The sequence below is a fragment of the Dromiciops gliroides genome, chromosome 1, assembly GCF_019393635.1.
Source record: "Dromiciops gliroides isolate mDroGli1 chromosome 1, mDroGli1.pri, whole genome shotgun sequence".
Classification (NCBI taxonomy): domain Eukaryota; kingdom Metazoa; phylum Chordata; class Mammalia; order Microbiotheria; family Microbiotheriidae; genus Dromiciops; species Dromiciops gliroides.
This window is the reverse complement of record NC_057861.1, coordinates 604,309,853-604,330,625: the sequence shown is the minus strand read 5'-3', so window position 1 is coordinate 604,330,625 and position 20,773 is coordinate 604,309,853. Positions and strand designations below refer to the sequence as shown.

The window sequence follows — 20,773 nt, the reverse complement described above, 5'->3', positions numbered from 1 at the left end:
TAGATGAATAGTTTGTTTAGTGACACAAGTCATGAAATAGGTCTGAGATGAAAAAGGATTAAAATCACTTTCCTTGTTCTTTTTTTGTTTGTTTGTTTTGTTTTTTTTGCTGGGCAATTGGGGTTAATTGACTTGCCCAGGGTCACACAGCTAGCAAGTGTTAAGTGTCTGAGGCCGGAGTTGAACTCAGGTACTCCTGAATCTAGGGCCGGTGCTCTAACCACTGTGCCACCTAGCTGCCCCACTTTCCTTGTTCTTAAGTAGAAGCAGTCAATCTGTGGAACTCATATTTAATTATTCCTATTAATAATCAACGAGGATTTATCAAGAACCTCTTATGTGCCAGGCACTGTGCTGGGCTCTAGATATAAAAGTAAACTCAGCTCAAAGGCTGTCTCCAAATGAGGGCTTTTTTCCTAATCCTCCCCCCACTCCCATCCTATCCTCTACTGTTTGTTTCTCCCCTGTCAAAATTTTCTTGTGTTTAGTTCGCATAGATTTATAAGTGTGTGTATTGTCTTGCTGAATACAGTTTAAGGGGAGGAACCTTGAACCTTCTTGCCTTTGGCTCATCAGTGCCTGGTACAGTGTCACATATTAGGTATTTAATAAATACTTGTTGAGAAAAGCAAAATGATAAATGTGGGGAAATTGGGGCACATACACTGTTGGTGGAATTGTGAACAGATCCAACCATTCTGGAGAGCTTTGTAACTATGCCCAAAGGGCTATAAAACTGCCTATACCCTTTGATCCAGGAATAGCATTACTAGGTCTATATCCTAAAGAATTTTTTTAAAAAAGAAAGTACCTATATGTTAAAATATTTATAGAAGTTCTTTTTGTAGTGGCAAAGGATTGGAAATTGAGAAGCTTTCCAACAATTGAGGAATCACTGAATAACTTGTGGGAGATGATTGTAATGGAATACTATTATGCTATAAGAAATGACAAGCATGATACTTTCAGAAAACCTGAGAAGACTTACATGTAACAAAGAAAAGTCAGTTTAGCAAAAATAAGTCAAGTATGCAAGTTCCCTGCTTCTATAATGAAATTGAGGAGGTATATTTTTTTGTATCTTCTTTGAGGCTAAGCATGGTCATTATAATTACACAGAGTTCAGGCCTTTTTGAATATTGTTATTTCCATTTACATTAGTGTTATGTTTCACAGCTCTACTGAGTTCACTTTGCATCAGTTCATAAATCTTCTAATGCTTCTAGGTATTCTTGTTTTTTTTTTTTTGGTGAGGCAATTGGGGTTAAGTGACTTGCCCAGGGTCACACAGCCAGTAAGTGTTAAGTGTCTGAGGTCGGATTTGAACTCAGGTACTCCTGACTCCAGGGCCGGTACTCTATCCACTGCGCCACCTAGCTGCCCCTCTAGGTATTCTTTATACTCACCATTTAAAAATAGTAGTCACATACCATCATGTTCATAAACCAGAATTTGTTTTAACACCATATCCCAATCCGTGGTCATCTACTATTTCCAATTTTTTTTGCATCTTTGAAAAGTAATACAAAGATTATTTTGGTGTATATGGGACCTTTCATATCTTTGCTCCCTTTGTGGTACATGCCTGAGAATTGGGATCTCTAAATCAAAGGGATCAGTTGATCATCCTTACAATTTTGCTGTTACTGTGTACAATGTTCTAGTTTTGCTTCCCAGGTTTTTCTGAAACCATCCCCAGTCATTTTTTAAAGCACATACAGTACAATAGTATTCTATCAATATCATATAGTACAACTTATTCAGCCATTCTTTAATTGATGGACACCCTCCCTTCAGTTTCCAATTCTTTGCCACCACAAAAAGAAGTACTATAAATATTTTTTTACATATAGGTCCTTTGTTTTCCTTTGATCTCTTTGAGAGATATCTACTTAATAGTAGTATTGTTGGGTCATAAGGTTATGTATGTACAGTAGCCCTTTGGACATAGTTCTAAATTGTTCTCCAGAATGGTTGGACCAGTTCACAGCTCCACCAACAGAGCATTAGTATACCTTAAAAGAATACATTTTTAAAAAAATGTTCAGGGGCAGCTAGGTGGCGCAGTGGATAGAGCATTGGCCTTGGATTCAGGAAGACCTGAGTTCAAATCCAGCCTCAGACATTTGACACTTTCTAGCTGTGTGACTCTGGGCAAGTCACTTAACCCTCATTGCCCCGCCAAAAAAACCCCCCAAAAATATTCAAATTAAGAAGACACTGACTCTTTATGAGCACAGATTAGGTACTTAAATATTTGCTGCATGGAACACATTCAAGCTGTCATATCTCAGGAATGTGAATTAGAAGTAGTTTGGAAACTGTTCTCTTGGTGAATTAGCATGCCTCATTACCCGTTGGGACCTGCCTGCAGTATTTGCATGCCAAGGCAAAGTATTAAGTACTTACCTTGAAAATATTTTGCTCAACATTTCAACCTCTTTTCTGGTTTGTTGTTATGTAGTATTGTGCATTTTAGAACCTTATGTTGCTAAGTAGAAGATGGACAATTATTCATTTCTAGGGGGACAAATACCTGCTCAATTCATACTGTACCATAAGTTTAAAACAAAACACCAACTACTTGAATTGACTTAACTGTTTTCTGGGATTTTTTGGGGGGTGGGGGTGGGGAGAATTGGGAAAGAAGGTAGTGGTGGTGGAAGGTACATTTTTTTTTTCAGTTAGCATTTGTTTATTGAAACAAAATTTGTCAATAAAAAAATACTTTAAAAAAGACAACCTGGCTATTATGGAACAAAGCCTCATTGCTTCTCAGCAAAAGAGACAGTTCAGCCTTCAGTTGGAGTCAAAGGAGATGGGTTCAAATCCTACCTCTGATACTATCTTGTGTGATTGTAGGAAAGCCATTTAACTTCCCTAGGTCTCAGGTTCCTCATCTATAAAATGGAGGCGGGGGTGGGGAGGCGTGGTTAGACTATATGATCTCTGGGATTCTTCCAGCTCCATTATGATTCTAGCTTGTATATATATTACAAGGAGCTTGTTCCAAGCTGTTCTTATAAATGTCAAGCTCATGTCCTTTGAGGAGGATTTGAAGTAAGGTTTCACCGATTCAATGCATGGATTCTTACTTAAGGATCCATAAAGTAATTACAAATCTTCATATATAGAAAACATTTTAAGGTTTATATATAATGTTTATATATATGTATTTATATATAATATACACACATGCATGTGTATGTGCGTGTGTATCTATTATTGTTGTTGTTATATACCTATTATGTGTCAGATGTCAGATGTTTCAGGAATATATTGGGAATTGAATGTGATGTTAAAAACAAAAAGCATAAACAAAACAAAACAAGAAAATCTCTACTGAAGTGTCACTGAGATAACGTTAGAGTAGCATGTGCACCTATTCCTCTACACATCGGTTGTAACATTTGGAATAACCTATAACTCAAACAGAAGTCTCCAGCAACTGAAACAGTCTGTATGATTATAGTTGATTGATAAAGTTGATAGAAAAAACAGGAATTTCAATTTTTTTCTTCTTCTTTCCACCCCAGGTACATCTTGGGCAAGCCCTGGTACAAGCCAATTGCCTACAATGCTATATCTCAATGAGAACGGGTCTTCAGAATGATCACCACCCTGAGGCTTTACAAGTTCCTTAATCAAAGAGATTCAATTATGCTCACTGTACTGTATTTTCCAAAGGAGGAAATTGGATGATTACATTAAGAAAGATTTTCAGCAATGAGGGTCGAAATAAAAAAGGTACTTCTGGTTAAGCCTGTGATAACTGGAAAATTAAATGAACCAGAGTACAGCATTCCCTGAATTCTGGTTAATTGAGATTTTACCATACTTGGAATTTTCCTTTTATTTTTTTCCCAGGGGAAAGTATACTGGAGCAGACAGGTTACACAGACCTTATTAAACTTCTGTGAAAGATGGACAAATATGCCCCTACTTACCCTTTCTCAATTTTTAAGGCACTCTTGAGAGTTATTTTAGGGATTTCAGTCTCAGGCCAAAACAACTTAGCAATAGCCAAAGACGCAGGAGCAGACATCACTGAAGCAGTTAACAAATGTGATGCTGAAACCTGTAATTTCAAATGAAAGAAAATTAGCAGGGGCAGCTAGGTGGTGAAGTGGATAGAGCACCGGCCCTGGAGTCAGGAGAACTTGAGTTCAAATCTGGCCTCAGACACTTGACACTTACTAGCTGTATGACCCTGGGCAAGTCACTTAACCCCAATTGCCTCGGCAAAAAAAAAAAAAATTTTTTTTAATTAGCTGATATTCTTAGTTCATTGAGGCAGCATCTTATAAACATTAGTCAAGGCAATAAGCTGTTTAGAAAGCTCAGAGATAAAGAGTTGATGCCATGTCAGATTTTATTTTAAATCAAAGAGTTTATATAATAATGACCTTTTATAATATGTTGAGAATTACCAAGTGCTTTAAAATGCTATATTATCCTCATAACAATCTTGGGAGAAAGGTGCTGCTATCATTACATTCTACTGTTGAGGAAACTAAGGCTGAGGGAGGTTAAGGCTTGCCTGGGGGTCACACAGCTAGTAGGGTTCTGAGGTGAAATTTGAACTTGGGTTTTCTCGACACCAGGTCCAATACCCTTTAGCTGCTTATGTTTTTCTTTTTTTCTTTTGGTGGGGCAATGAGGGTTAAGAGACTTGCCCAGGGTCACACAGCTAGTAAGTGTCAAGTGTCTGAGGCCAGATTTGGAACTCAGGTCCTCCTGACTCCAGGGCTGGTGCTTTATTCATTGTGCCACCTACCTGTCTCCATATATTACTCCCTTGTACACATTCTATATAGGTCCAGCCAGAGCGGCTCACACACAATTCTCTATCTCCCTACCTTTAAAACTGTGTCCTCTCCCCCTGCCCTCCTCTTCTGGTCTCATTCCTGAAAATACTCCCCTCTCACCGCCCTCTCTTAGAACACCTGGTTTCCTTCAGCATCATCACTTTCCAAATGAAGCTGTTCCTGAACCACCACCTACTAGTGATGCCCTTCCCCTCCCCCCACTAACCATCATTTATTTGGTATTCATTTTGTGCAGGTTCTGTATAATGATATGTGCACATGATATATTTTCTGTTAGCATGTACTTCCACAAATGAATCTTTACTTTTCAACCCATTTGTCCAAATCATGCGTGATAGTATCTACCAGCCCATCATCCAAGAATCTATCAATCAGCATTCATTTTATTAAGTGCTTACTATGATGTTCTAGGCATTGTGCCAAGCACTAAGGATATAAAGAAAAACAATGCAGCAGTCCTTCCCCTCAAGGAGCTTACATTCATTCTAACAAGAGAGACAACATATACACAGACACACACAGTCACACATGCGGGTGAGGGTGGAGGGCACATACTCATTTGTTTTTTTCTGATAAGGGCCCTCAATCATTTTTAAAGCCCACTGTTCTAGACTATAGGTATTTGAGAATATAAATCTGATTTGTCTATATGAATTTTCTATTTATATTTAAAAGATTAGAAGGCATGAATGATTTGTGATTAGTCCTGTTGATAAAGGAATGACTGCATTGATGAGATCACATATCCCTTGAAGTATCTAATATCCATCCAGTCATTTTAGTTCCAGTTTCTCATAGAAATGCACTTTTCTCTCCCCAGAAACAGCTGATGAGGCAGAGATATAGAATGGAGATACAGGACCTTTTCTATATGACTATAGTTGCTATTAACAAACCAGGCTACTGCCCTCTCTTTCTTTGTTCATCACTGAACAAACAGGAGAAGGAAATGGAAGGCAAAAAACAGATTGCATTTTCCATAATGAAATTCCAAGGCCTTTTCACTTACCCCAAAAGAAATATATGCACCCAAGACACTTCCAGCAATGGTTGAAAATCCCGCTGTTATGATTGAATGGAGCTCAGACTTGGTGAGATGTGATAAATAGGGTTGCACCAGCAGTGGAGATTCAGTCTGCAAACAAAAATCAGTGATTTGAAACAGGTCGTTCTTTAAATGAGAGACTACTGACTTTCCTTGTGTGGCAGAGATCCCTTTAGAAGCCTGGTAAAAAACATGGACCCCTTTCTCAGAACAATGTTTTGAAATAAAAGAAAATACAAAATTCCAGTTAGAGAATAGTAAATTTTCCCTTTTAGTTCAGACATGGACCCCTTAGAAATCTGTGAACCCCACTATGAGAGCCCCTGCTTTAAATTTTGTACAGATATTTGGATCTTCTTTGTGCCTGAGTTTCTTCTCTAATAACGCTTATGTAATAATCAAGCTTGATTCCAAAGAAGACATCTCTTCTTGCTCTTTTGCAGAGGTGTGGGTCCTGAGGTGGGGAGTATTGCATATAATGTGTTTATTGGTTTTATTGATTTTTTTCTTCTTTTCCTCTTCTTTTTAAAATTCTTTATTAAAAGAGATGGTTTGGCAGCTAGATGACGCAGTGGATAGAGCACTGGCCCTGGAGTCAGGAGTACCTGAGTTCAAATCCAGCCTCAGATACTTAACACTTACTGGCTGTGTGACCCTGGGCAAGTCACTTAACCCCAATTGCCTCACCCCCCCCCAAAAAAAAAGAGAGAGAGAGATGGCTGGGAGGGCAGCCAGGTGGCGCTGTGGATAAAAGCACTGGCCCTGGATTCAGGAGTACCTGAGTTCAAATCTGGCCTCTGGCACATGACACTAGCTGTGTTACCCTGGGCAAGTCACTTAACCCCCATTGCCCCGCAAAAAAAAAAGAGATGGCTCTCTGGGTGGGGTGGGGACCCTGGGGGAACATCTCCCTATGAACAAAATAATTTTTTTTTTTTTTTAGTGAGGCAGTTGGGGTTAAGTGACTTGCTGAGGGTCACACAGCTAGTAAGTGTTAGGTGTCTGAGGCCAGATTTGAACTCAGGTATTCCTGACTCCAGGGCTGGTGCTCTATCCACTGAGCCACCTAGCTGCTCCCAATTTTTTTTTAACAAAATAATTAAAAAAAAAATCAATAAAATGGAATAAAAAACCCAAATACAAAGAATTAAAAAAACCAAAAAACCACCTCACTCTTTATGCTAATATAGTCTTCCTTTCCTATTCTTTGTATCTGAAAATATTGTCGTGGTATTAATGCTCAAAAGAAAAAGAAAATCAATTTTATAAATACTTGTATCTAACTCATGGTCGTGCTATGCTATGAGACACAATTAAGATACGTAAAGAGCCTTGCAAATGCAAAGATACTATGTAAATAAAAGTTACTAATATTATTGCTTTTGCTTTTCTTTCAATTCCTGTTCTGAATTCTCTTCCCCAAACCAGGACTGTTACCATGTCAGAGAAACTGTAATAAGAATACTAACATTTTCATCGTGTTTAAATTGGTGATGCACTTTACATACACAATTTCACTTGATCCTCTCAACAACCTTGTAACATAGATGTACTGGCTATTATTGTCTTCATTTCACAGATTAAAAACCACAACAACCAACTAGCTTCGAGAGGTTAACTGACTAGCCCATGGTGACACAGCTAGGAAAATATCAGGGGCAGGATCTGAAGGCAGGAATCAAGACTATAAGAAAGTCAGAGTAAAAAGCGTAACTAAAAATGACTTGCAGATTTTGGAGGAGTAGGGCTGGACCATCTGGTAGCATGGAGAGCTTGTCGTACTTTGTACTTCCTAGAGTTGGCCTAGAAACTACCTAGTGGCCTCATATCCTAAAATCAGTTCAGTTCACTCAGGAGGTTGTCTAACCCTGACTCAATCTTCTTGTTATCTTTAATCCTGGCCTGAGATTGGACTCCTAGGGCTCCGTGTCCCCTTCCTCTCTTCTATCAAGTCAAACGATTCGAGATTAAAAAAAAAATATATATATATATATAGGGGCAGCTAGGTGGCGCAGTGGATAGAGCACCGGCCCTGGAGTCAGGAGTACCTTAGTTCAAATCCAGCCTCAGACACTTAACACTTACTAGCTGTGTGACCCTGGGCAAGTCACTTAACCCCAATTGCCTCACTAAAAAAAAAATAAAGAGAGAGAACAGAAAGACGGCAGAAAGAAGTGCAGCAAGCAGGATAGCTTTGGAAGCCAAAAGTTGAATTATATATTGGTGTTTAAGTTCAGAATACAAATAAGTAAATGGCTAGATAGATAGATGGATAGATGTGTGTGTGTGTGTGTGAGAGAGAGAGAGAGAGAGAGAGAGAGAGAGAGGATAGATAGATAGATAGATAGATAGATAGATAGATAGATAGATAGATAGATAGATAAATCAAGCCTATAAGCACTATGGGGGGAATAAACCTCCCCTTTAGCATCCCTGCCTTCCATATTGATAGTCCCTTGGAAAGCTGAGAAATACAGGAAAATGTATAGAAACAAATGTCAGGTGCTCAGAAATGGTTTCCTAAGGAGAAAGTCCTTGAGTCAGGGACCTCCTCCAGACCCAGCCAAACCCACGCCTGCCCTGAGATGGGGTGGGGGGAATGGGGCTGTGAAAATAAATTAAAGGGAGAGAAAACAGATTTATAATTAAAAAATTATAAACATTTGATAAAAGAAAAATTATCTGAAACCTCTGCCCAGTAGGAAAGGAGACATAAAAACCAGTAGGGAAGGGGGGTTACAGCTTCTGGATTACATTACAGACTGCATTTTTTGCATATTAATTACCCAATTGAAAACCATAGAAGCATGTGTGCAATTTTACAATTTTCCCTTCATAATTACTAATTGTTCTGTCAGGTTGAGTGCGTTGAGCCACATCTTGTGGACTAAAGAGAGGCTATGGGGCACCAGCCCTTCAAATCCTTTTACTCTGCAGGAAGTCGCAAGCAACACAAGGTGGGTTCTTAATTAGTCCTGAGAGATTTTATTACTAGAATCATAATATCTTCAGATCCCAGGGAAATAAGTATGGGGTTGCACGATTAAGCCCTCTTTTCCAATTAGTTAGCAAGGCTTGCCAAAAAGAACAATTAACCTGCCTGGAGTGGTTATCAGCTCAGGTTTTAGGGACCAATCTTTTTTGGGGTGACATTTTTCTGTAAATCCAAATTCCAAAAGCCATAGAAAACATTTAGACATTGGCTCACAGAATCCCAGAATTAAAATGGGAGGGGACCTTAGAGAGCATTCAATTAAACCCATTCATTGTGGAGATGAACAAACTGAGCTTTATAAAGGTTAAGTGGCTTTTTTATGCATTCACATGAGCCTTGAAGGCAGAATTTGAACATAGGTCTTCCTGGCTCTTGAGTTCAAATTTGACCTATGATCCTCACTAGCTGTGTGACCCTGGGCAAGTCATTTAATCTCTATCTACCTTAATCCTGGGCAAGTCACTTAACCCCAATTGCCTCACCAAAACCAAAACAAAACAAGACAAAACAAACAAAAAAAGACATTGTAATAGCTCAAAAGGACTCACTGTCCTGTTCCTTCCATAACTTTTACCGTGATGCAGAAATTCATGTATACATGAACAGTTCTAGAATGAGCTTTAAACAAAAGGGGGGGGGGAGGTAATTCTATTCTGGGCAGGATAGTCTGGATAAACACAGTCACGGAGGGAAGGAGTGTTTTGTCTGAGTAATAGCAAGGAGGTCAATTTGATTACATTGAATAATAAGTCTAGAAAGGTAGCTTGGGCCCAGAATGTAAAGGGCATCAAAGAGCTCTCCATTAGCTCAGAAGAGAATTTAGTCTTCTCAGGAGACCAAGCAGAAGACTTATTATTCATTTGCAGAAAAACTGAGCAAGGACTATGTGAACTCTAAGGTTCCTTTCCAACCTAAAATTCTATTTTCCTAAAGATATTTTAACTAATGATGACAAGGCAATTTAGGAACACACAGATTCCAATATTCATTCATTCCTAAACCTCTTCTCAGCTAGAAGTGATTAAAGTGCTGAAAGGGGCATTGTAAGCAAACTAGAGTTTTGCAGATGCCAAGAACACTGATTTTCTGATACCCTTCTGAAAATTTAAACAAATAATCACAAAAATGGGTGTGTATACAGATTATTTATGACACCCTCATAAGGTTTAAACCTTCTGGTTTGATGCATTCATTTTTGAAGCTGCAACTCACCTGTCCCACAAATATGTTGCCAGCAGCAACTACAGATTCAATAGGAGATGATCCCAGGGTAACCTGCATTAACCATCCAACCTAAAAGGGAAAAGGAAGTGTTTGTTGATCAAAAGAAAAAAAAAATAAGAGGGAGAGATCATAGAGGAAAATGCTTAAGCTACTTAAGGATACAATTGTCCTGAGAATTGCTGACCTGCATTTTTGTTCTTCAGTAATAAGATACAGAGGGAAAGGGCCTCATTTCATGGACAGCCTGCTTCTTTAAAAGGCTTAACCCAGCTGACTGTTATACAGACATATTTGGGGTTGTTCTTGCTCCATGTATGCAAAGAAAATAAATCTCTCATTGTTGTGGTCTCCATGATGGCTTGATTTGAGCTGGGCCAGTGGATACTTGTGCTTGTTACTCAAGACAAGTCAATGTTAACCAACATTAACCAAAGCTAACACAGCCAGGAAAGAATCCTAGACAATCCAAGGCAGTTTAGCAGTAATACCTCTTTTTTATTTCATAGAAATACTTGACAACTGTGGTTGTTAAAACCACATTCTATGTTTCAATTTAAAAATATCTATATACACATGTATTGGCACTTATCTCCTATCTCCTAAGTCTCCTATCACTGTGCACTTCAGTACCATGGTGATAAACACTTCAGAAATACTAGGCAAGATAGCACTTCAAGTGATTCCCTTCAAAGATGCAGCTGGATAGTGGCCATGCTGTTACTGACAGCATTTACCCTTTTTTTTTTTAATTTAGAATTTTATTTTTCCCTCAATTACATGTAAAAACAATTTTAACATCCATTTTTAAAACTTCCAAATTCACTTCCTCCATTCCCAGCCCCTCTTAAGAATGCACGCAATTCAATATAAGCTATACATGTATAGTCATTGCATTTACCTTTTTAATGAGCCATTGCATGAATCCAAGGTAGTAGAGCATGGATATCACTGTGCTGAAGAAGACCACTATTGGCAAGACCTAGTGTAAAAACATCAAAAAACAAATGTTTAAAACTATTCTTATATGTAAGTGGAAAATAAAATACTTTTATATATTAAAAAAAATGAAAATAAAAAAACAAAAACTGATTGAGAGTTAATTGTCCTCATACACACGCGCACACACACATACATACATATATGCATATATATATATATATATATATTTTTTTTTTGGTGAGACAATTGGGGTTAGGTGACTTGCCCAGGGTCACACAGCTAGTAATTGTCAAGTGTCTGAGGCTGGACTTAAACTCAGGTCTTCTTGAATCCAGGGCCAGTGCTTTTTCCACTGCGCAACCTAGCTGCCCCTCCTTAAAGATATTTTAAAGCAGGTGTTGTTCATCTGGGATCATGAACTCTCTTGATTTCAGAGTATGAATTTTCAAAAATATTTAATATTTTGAAAAACAAATTTACACATAATTGGTTTCCTTTGTAATTTCATGTGTTTTTTGCATTTAAAAAAATTGTTCTAAGAAGGGGCCCATAGGTTTCATCAGACGGTCAGAGAGGCCGGCGACTCTGAAAAGGTTACGAACCCCTGCTTTTTTTTTGGTTTTTTTTTTTGGTTCGATTTCTTTGGCATAGGCATTATCTAATAGTCCAGATTACAGAACTGTAGGATCGCAGATTAAGTTAGAAAGGATGGATAAACTGGTCCACCTGAACTCATTATACAGATGAGGAAACTGAGGCTCACAGAGGGTACACAACTTGCAGAAAGGTACAGATCTAGTAAGTGCCAGAGTAGGTATTTCAATGCAAGTCCCGTAACTACAAAGTCACTTTCCATCTCCTCTTCTAAACATTTTTCACCTTACCAATGTTCTCCTTAAACACTGAATACTTCATACATGATCTGAACAAGATACAACAAATATACTCCTATGTCCTAAAAAGCCCCCAATTCTCTTTACAGGGATCAGAGAGCTGGAAGGAATATGATACCATTATCGAGTCCAAACCCCTTTTCTTACAAATAAGGAAACTAAGGCTCAGAGAAGTCAAATGAGTGCCTACGGTCACACATCTAGTAAGCCAACAGAGCTAAGATTTAAACCCAGATTCATCTTTACAGAGCCAATGTGCTTTCTGTATATTGAAGATGCTGAAAAAATAGCCAAACTATTTCTCTGCTTTGTTTTGATATATAGAACCCTTTGTTATAATGGGATTTCACCAGCACACCATTTTGCAAAACTTCTCACATGATTTTTAAAACTAGCTGAGCCCCACATGAATGAGATTGAACTTTGACAAGTTTTTCCAAGTTTTTATTCAGGTCACTGTTTCTAGTTTGTGTGACTCCTATGAAGCTATTAACACACAGCTATTCTCCCAGCTGAATGGTCAGGGTAAGTAACAGAGGAGCAAATGACCAAATTCAGGACAGCATGTACGGGAGCACTCCATATAATTTAGAAAAGTGTATTAATAATATATATTATTAAAAGACATTTGCTCCATTATTCAGAACTTGCACTCTCTCATGCCTTTTATAACCCTGATTTTAATGGGCAAGCTGAGTATCCCTGAAACCATAGACAGATCCATTGAGTGCTTATCTTTAAAATTTTTACTGGGATACAACTTGGACATGAGCCCTCTCCCCTCAAAACAAAACGTATAGATCACCAGTGTAGGAAGCATCCTTTACAGTCTAGGAAAAGAGGTAATTAACCACCCTCAAGCTTTATTCTGAATTTAATTCCTGGCAAGGTCGTCCAACATTTAGGGTGAGGACACGATGATTTTACATAAAAATATAAAATCAGATGAGAAGAAGGCAAGGAGATAGATTCATTTAGTGTCAAAGCCCAAATCTATAAAGGGAATAGGCTTTTCAAATGACTCATGATTACCCTAATAAGTGTTAATAATAAAGGAAATGTGAAAACCCTAAATTGCCACTTTTGAATCATTGGTTAGTATTCATGCTTTCTCCCAATGGAGAGTAGTTTTGTGAGGTGAAGAGGCTAGGGGGAGGGAAGGGGATTATTGATGAAAGCTGGTCACTGAATCAATAGGTCTGAGCATTCTGACTTAAAAACAATCATCCCAAACTGAGTCCATCTGGCCTGTGGCCAGATTGCTTCTCTCTTGAAAAAAAAAAACAACAAAACAACCCATCAATCTCTTCTGGTTGGGCTAAATACTTAGCCTAGCCTTTTCCCCTTGCCATTGTTTTAGGCATAGCTCTGCTGCGGGACAGAGAGGGAAAGCTGCTGGAACAAAGAAAAATGCTTTGTGAAAAATGATATTTGATGGCCTGGGAGTATGAAAGTTAAGAAAATAACATCATGGCAGTGAGTAGAAAGCTATCTTCTTCTTACGTTCTCCATAACCCCTTTGGTTTTTTTTTTTCCTCTTTTTTGATGAGCTTTTGGGTTTTTATTCTTATATGGTAAAATGAGAAATGAAGTTTCTTAAATTCTAAGGTGACTGCAGATGAGGGATAAACTACAAGGAGCAGGACAGACTGCAGTCCCAACAAACTCCTTTTCTTTTTCTATTTAAGAGAGTTCTGGGTGAGAATCCTGGTGGTACCTTGAAAAGAATGACACGCTGTATTTGAGTGAATAGGAAATAACGCTTGTGAAATCTTGGTCCAAGTCCTGTCTCTTCCATTAACTAGCTGTGTTGGTTGGCCCTCTTTCCATCAGTTTCCCCAACTATAAAAAATGAGGACAGTAGTACCTTTCTCAGTTACTCAGTTACTCTACTTGGATGTCTATAGAATATAGTGTGTCTTAGAGCTCTTAAGAAAATAGCTGTAAAAAAAAAAAGCTGTTATTTGTGGTGTGGGTGAAGATTTTCTTATAGCAATGAAAAGTATTGAGATGTTGCCCAGAGATTTTTCTTATTTTCAGGGAGGCAGGGAGCCTAGTGTATGGCAAGGACAATAGTTGACAGTGAGCTACTTACTGTAAGGAAAGTATTTTGTGAAGCAAAACAGCTGTGTAAATAGAAGTGATTAGTATTACTTTGATCAATGTAATATATAATAGTTGAAATCCATATGTTGCTTTTTAAAAAGCACTTTCCCCTATATAATGTCTTTTGATCCTTATAACAACTCAATGGATTAAGGGCCACAGGTTCCCTGTCTATAAGAATAAGGAAACTGAGTCTAAGTAAGGTTAAATGACTTGCCCAGGGTCACAGAGCTATTTAAGCGGCAGAGCCAGGTCTACTTGATAGTATCTAAAGGTCAATTTTTCTTGTAGAGTGGGGTTGCTTGGTGCAACCTCAGTGTCAAATCAGGAGGCAGCTCTCTCTTCTTTCCTTCCCAATTTAAAATTCTATATTGAAGTGCACTTGCTCATGTCCTTAATCTCCAAACTGGAATCAGGTGCAAGCAAGATCTCCAAGTCAAGCTTGCTCCATACTTCAGTTATGGGTAGGTCCATAGTAATTTCTCCAACCTGGAACTCACCATTGAGATCTTAATACAAGTTTAGCCAAGAGCACCATCTGTTTAAGGATGCCCATCTCCCTAAGGCTGCTTTCTTTGTAAACTTTTGTTACCCAATCAAGTTGATTCTGCCGTCCCTTTGGATGTTCCCTGGAAAGGGGAACTGCAGACTCCCAGGTTGGGAAATTTGAGAGCCTCAATTGAGCACAGTCTTCTAAGAATCAGTATTCCTTTTCTTTGCAATTATATAGAAATGTGAGACTCTCTAGGGGTATATTGGTTTATCAGTGTGGTGTCAGTAGAATGCTGGATTTGGAGTCAGGAAGACCTGGGTTCTGCCTATGATGGACAAGTCACCTAACCTCTCTGATCAGTTTATTTTTTAAAAAATATTTCAATACTATTTTTATTTTTCCCAATCTGATTTCAATTTCCTCATCTTTAAAATGCAGTAATACTCTACCTTGTCAGCTCAGGAGAGTACACAAAGCAAAATGCTCACGGGTGATCAGTAACAAACTACCACTTTAAAATCTTGGTCCTAATTAGTACAAATAATCTCCCGAAGTGATTGCATTATTTGAATTTGCATCAAATATTTTGGAACCATTTAAATTATTTTACACAATTATGACTCCAAATAGGGCAGATTTGGATACATTCAACCCCTTTAGGGGATTCTTTATTCTCACTAATTATTCTTGGTCAACGGTCTCAAACTCTTAGATGTTGGATCTGGTTAGAAACCCTACATAGCATCCAACCCTCATTTATCTCATTCAGATAAAGTACTTTCCTCACAGATGAGGAAACTGAGGCAAACAAGGGTAAGTGACTTGCCCAGGGTCACACAGCTAGTAAGAAGTATCTGAGGCTGGATTTGAACTCAGGTCTTCCTGACTCTAGGCTTGTCAGTCCATCCACTGTGCCATCTGGCTACCCATCTAGCAGTGGAGTTCCCTATGGTACAAGAATATCAAAGTAGCACCTGCTCATCAAAAAGAAACTTCAGTGTTTAAATTTATTTACAGACCACAGCCTCCTTTTTCTCAGTTTTTAAGTGCCCATTGGTGGGCTCTCACAAATATGAAGAACAATCTTTCTTCATGAGGCAGTATGGGGTAGTAGAAAGAGTCAGGGATTTGAAGTCAAAGGATCTGGCTTCGAATTTGGGCTTTACCACTTACTATCAGTGTCACCTTGGACAAATTACCTCTTTACGACTCTGTTTTCTCATCTGTAAAATGAGGGGAGTTGTACTAAGTGACTTCTAAAGACCTTTACAGCTAAAAGATGTACAATCCGGGGCAGCTAGATGGCGCAGTGGATAGAGCACCGGCCCTGGAGTCAGGAGTACCTGAGTTCAAATCCGGTCTCAGACACTTAACACTTACTAGCTGTGTGACCCTGGGCAAGTCACTTAACCCCAATCGCCTCACTTTAAAAAAAAAAATAAATAAAAGATGTACAATCCAACAAAAATGGCACCCTAGCTCAATATAAAAAGGTTAGCACAAGGTACTTAATACTCCTTTGCATCTATTATATGAAAATTACTTAACTGCTTGTCAACAGGAAAGCCAGGCCAGTCATCTCAGAGTATTAGCTATTTTTTTCTGTCAAAAGCAGTCAGATTTTGACGTATATAAAAGGTTTTAATTGAGTTTCAGGTTGATTAAACTTTCCATTAGCATCTTTGAGTTTACTCAGCCTTTTGCTAGTTTGTTGATAAGGGTATGGCTCTTGCTGACCTACAGGTCTTATGAGGATGCCAGTGATGAAGTAATTTGATTTGACAAGACTGGCTACTTAGAATTCATGTCTCATTTTGGACTTTTCAAATGCTCAATCATAAAGGCCTCTGAATTAGAAAAAAAAAAAAAGGTAGTTGATCTAATTACTGCAAACCATTTTAATACCATTTTGACCCAGTAGGATCAGAACTTCTGGTTCTCCGAACATACAGCTTGACTAAATATAGGACAAGAAACATTTTCAAGATCTGGTCTTGGGGCTTCTAGGTGGTGCAGTGGATAGAGCACCAGCCCTGGATTCAGGAGGACCTGAGTTCAAATCTAGCCTCAGACACTTGACACTTACTAGCTGTGTGACCCTGGGCAAGTCACTTAACCCCAATTGCCTCACTAAAAAAAAAAAAAAATAGAGTTGGTCTTTATTACTGGAGACCTGTCTTTATTACTTTATTACTTTATTACTGTCAACCCCAATTGCCTCACCATAAAACAAAGCAAAAATCTACGCAGGCAGTTATGTAGAATTTGAATTCAGGTCCTCTAAATCTAAATAGATTTTTATTTTCTTATTATCCTGTTCATGCTCATATCTAGTACACTGGTGTAAGAATACTTATCTGAGTGACTGTGAGGAATTAATTTAGACCCCCTACTCTATTTCAATCAATATTAATCAGTTTGATATGATTCCACAGGGGTAGTGATTATAAATTCTGTATATTAGATCCCAGAGCTGTGAACTGCAGATTATAAATTCACTTACTTAGTCACAGGAAAGTAACTAGAGGGACTCCATCCTTGTTTTTCCTTGTTATGGTGATGAAGCCCAACATGACAGAGGTGACTCAAATACATGGAAAGTCACATAAAACTTTTGTGCCTCTGAACCACTCTTGTCTAACACGAGCAGATGATAATCTTATGACCATCTTCTGTCTGCCTTAGTTAATGGAGATGCCCCATGCTTCTCCCAACTTCTGATTCCCCCTGCTGACATACATCATTTTTGGCCCCTGAAGCAAGGTCTGTAAGTCAATGGGATTTTGTATTGTGTGTAGTCTCTCCAGAGGGTTCAGGTATCAAACCTTATAAAAATAAGGCCCATGGGGCAGCTAGATGGCGCAGTGGATAGAGCACCAGCCCTGGAGTCAGGAGTACCTGAGTTCAAATCCAGCCTCAGACACTTAACACTTACTAGCTGTGTGACCCTGGGCAAGTCACTTAACCCCAACTGCCTCACAAAAAAAAAAAAATAAATAAGGCCCTGGAGGAGGGGGACATCTCAGATCATGAGGAAGATCTGAGGTCCACTTCATTAGAGGGGGACCATGGACCCTTTAATAAAGTGCCATTAGCTCAGAGTTCTGCCTCAGTTTCTTTTATTGTAAGCATTTTTATTTAAAGTTCCAAATTCTAGTTTGGACAATTTTAAACACCACATGACTGACCATCATTTGAAGCTTCTAGTAACCAATCTTTTAGATGTGTGTATTAGAAACAATGTACTTTCAGTCTGTTTTCCTTTTTCTCCATGAATCAGGCTAACTTAAAGATGTTTTCGCTTTATGATGGGGTTCTATGATAAATGTTCTATGATAAATGGGAACCTGCTATGTCATAACCAAAAGAGGACATCTGTGCTCAATAGAAATAAACAGCTTCTCTGATAGCAAGACCCTGCTCCAGGAGAGGTCACACAGGAAGAAAAAAAAATGGGATGAAAGAGAGAGTTATACTTTCCCAAGTGTCTTCTGGATTTTAAGAAGAGGCTTGGGGGGAAAAAAAGAGGCTTGAGAAGAAAAGTATTTGAGAAACCTCTTTGAAAAACATTTCAGCATGGCAGTGTATACTTGTGTAAATGGACAAGTCACTAAACTGGACAAGTCCCCTGGTACTTTCTAATAAATGTGCCAATTTGCATTGGGAAATGAAGTTCCTCCCCAGGAGTGCCTTAAACTGATGAAATCACAAATCCAATTTGAAAAAATAAAGTGAAAAACAGTTCACCAATAATCATATGAAAATGTTTCAAGTCATTCATAATAATAAGCACAACTCAGACATTACTGCACACTCCCCTCCTCCGCATCACCCCCAATTGCCAATGCTGAAAAAAAAGTAGGAAAAGAGAGGCACATTCATTCACTGTTGGGGAGCTGTGTATTGCATTTTGGAAAATAATTGGGAAATATGTAGGAAAGGCCACTAAACAGCTCATGCCCTTTTGTTTCACCACTTGTTTTAGATTTCTGAGGAGGTCAGTGAAAGAAAGGCCCTGTCTTTGCCAAAATAAAATAGCTTTAAAAAAAAAAAAAGAAAGAAATATGGGAACAAATGTCTCCTAAAAATTAGGAAGGACTAAACAAATTGTGCTCTTTTTTTTAAAATGGAGGTAATTGAATATTATTATGCCATAGGTAAGAGTCAGTATGACGTATGCAGAGGAATGATGAGCCACTTGAATGGTGTGAGGCAGAGCCAGGAAAGGTGTATTCACCTTTCAAGAATTCAAGAATATGTACAATGATATTACAACACAATATAAGAACAGTATGTACAATATACACAATAGTGTAAAGGAAAAGAATACAATCTGGTTAAATACAGAAGTTGATATTGGATCCAGAGGACTGAGGTTAAACCATAGACCTTTTCAGTTAAGAAACTTGTAGATGTTATTTATCTCAATAATTATGACATTGCTTCAAACTGTTCTTTATGGAGCAGTGGTTCATGAAAGAGTATTTGTATTTTCCAAATTAAAAAAAAAATGATGGGGGAGGGGGTGCATCCTACTATCAGCATCTCTTTGCAGACAAAATATAAAAGAAATCCAAACAGATGAAAATAATTTACTTGGCTGATCACCCACAACAGGTCATTGAAAAGTCATGAAAACCCCTGAACCACCACTTAAGGGTAAAGGTATTTCTATAGCCATTACCGGGTTGCTGAAGAAAGACTTAGTTGGGTTTAGTGCCTTTCTATCAGTGAAAAGAAATAAAATACATTTATAGTCCTGGATCAAGTTACATGGAAAAGGTTCCTGTTCCCACCTTAAAAGCGAAGAAATGGTCTGTGTACTTCTCACCAAAGACAAACTGGGCTCCTACGTCAGAGTACTCCAAGAAGATCTAGATTAAAGAGATCAATAAAATTTATTTAAAAAGCAAAATCACTGAAAAAGTTGCGTATTGAAAAAGCCTGTCAGGCCTCATAGTTAAACGTGACCTGCATGATCTTTTCAACTCCAGGCTCACCTGTACTTGTTTCCCCAACCAATTGAATGCTTCATATCCAGGTGTAGTTCTTAGAATGAGGAGACCAAAAAGAAACTGTAATGCAATTCCCCAAAAGACAGGTCTCCAGAAAACCTATGAACAAAAGAACCAGAAATGTTGCTCTGATTAGGATAGAAATGGTACTAAGGGACTCAGCACTACATGGAGATGACACCTGGCATTATCAAACGGACTTTCATGTTTGGTAGAGTCAAAAAGAATAACGAAATGACTCTGGCAGAACTTGACATGGGATGGCTCACTATGATTTACCCTTTGGAGACCTTTCCTAAACAAAGCCCAATGTTTTTGGTGTACCACGGTCCCTCAAGATTCAAGATTGCAGTGAAGTGATCAACTTACTTACCAAGGCCATGTCTAACCTTGGCACCAACAGTCTGATACCAACTAGTGATTGCCACTCTTGGTTTTGTGTTACCAAAGTGTGTGATTACTCTTGGGGCATCTAGGTGGCACAGGGCCTAAAGTCAGGAAGATGCCCCTTTGTGAATTCAAATCTGGCATCAGACACTGACTAGCTTGTGTGACTCTAGGCAGGTCACCTAATACTGTTTGCTTCAGCTTCCTCATTTGTAAAAAATGAACTGGCAGAGCCAAAATGGCAGAGGAAAGACATTAAATGCATGGGGCTCCTGATACAATCGCCCCCAAAATAGCAATAAAATAACCCTCGGGGCAGAAAAATGAACTGAAGAAGGAAATAGAAAAGCACTCCAGAGTCTTTACCAAGAAAACCCCAAAGAGGGTCACAAAAAGATGGACATGACTGAACAAAAAGAGTGTGCTTGGAGGCAGCTAGGTGGCGCAGTGGATAGAGCACCAGACCTGGATTCAGGAGGACCTGAGTTCAAATTTGGCCTCAGACACTTAATACTTACTAGCTGTGTGACCCTGGGCAAGTCACTTAACCCCAATTGCCTCACCAAAAAAAAAAAAAGAAAAAGAAAAAAAAGAGTGTGCTTAAATATTTTCTTATTAAAAAATGAGCTGGAGAAGGAAATAGCAAATCACTCCAGTTTTTGCCACCAAAACCCTGAATGGGGTCATGAAGAGTCAGACATGACTGACAAATGACTGAAGATTATTCAAAATTTCAAGGGCTATCATGAAATTTGCCCCTCCAAAAAATCAAAATCTCTTTAAATATAAAAAAGCATATCCTGAGGCAACTAGGTGGCACAGTGGATAAAGCACTGGCCCTGGATTC

At 38.5% G+C, this 20,773-nt stretch overlaps 1 protein-coding gene across 1 annotated transcript in view; it reads right to left on the bottom strand.

Annotated features, from left to right (window-relative positions):
• SLC28A3 (solute carrier family 28 member 3) overlaps positions 1–20,773 on the bottom strand; it is a 91,478-nt gene that overhangs the window by 20,097 nt on the left and 50,608 nt on the right. Inside the window, exons 7-12 of the mRNA XM_043977939.1 lie at positions 19,525–19,638; positions 19,321–19,398; positions 10,992–11,072; positions 10,082–10,162; positions 5,839–5,964; positions 3,948–4,078 (exon numbers count right to left, since the gene is read on the bottom strand). Of these exons, the coding sequence (XP_043833874.1) occupies positions 3,948–4,078; positions 5,839–5,964; positions 10,082–10,162; positions 10,992–11,072; positions 19,321–19,398; positions 19,525–19,638 (611 nt within the window). The remainder of the gene's footprint in view (positions 1–3,947; positions 4,079–5,838; positions 5,965–10,081; positions 10,163–10,991; positions 11,073–19,320; positions 19,399–19,524; positions 19,639–20,773) is intronic.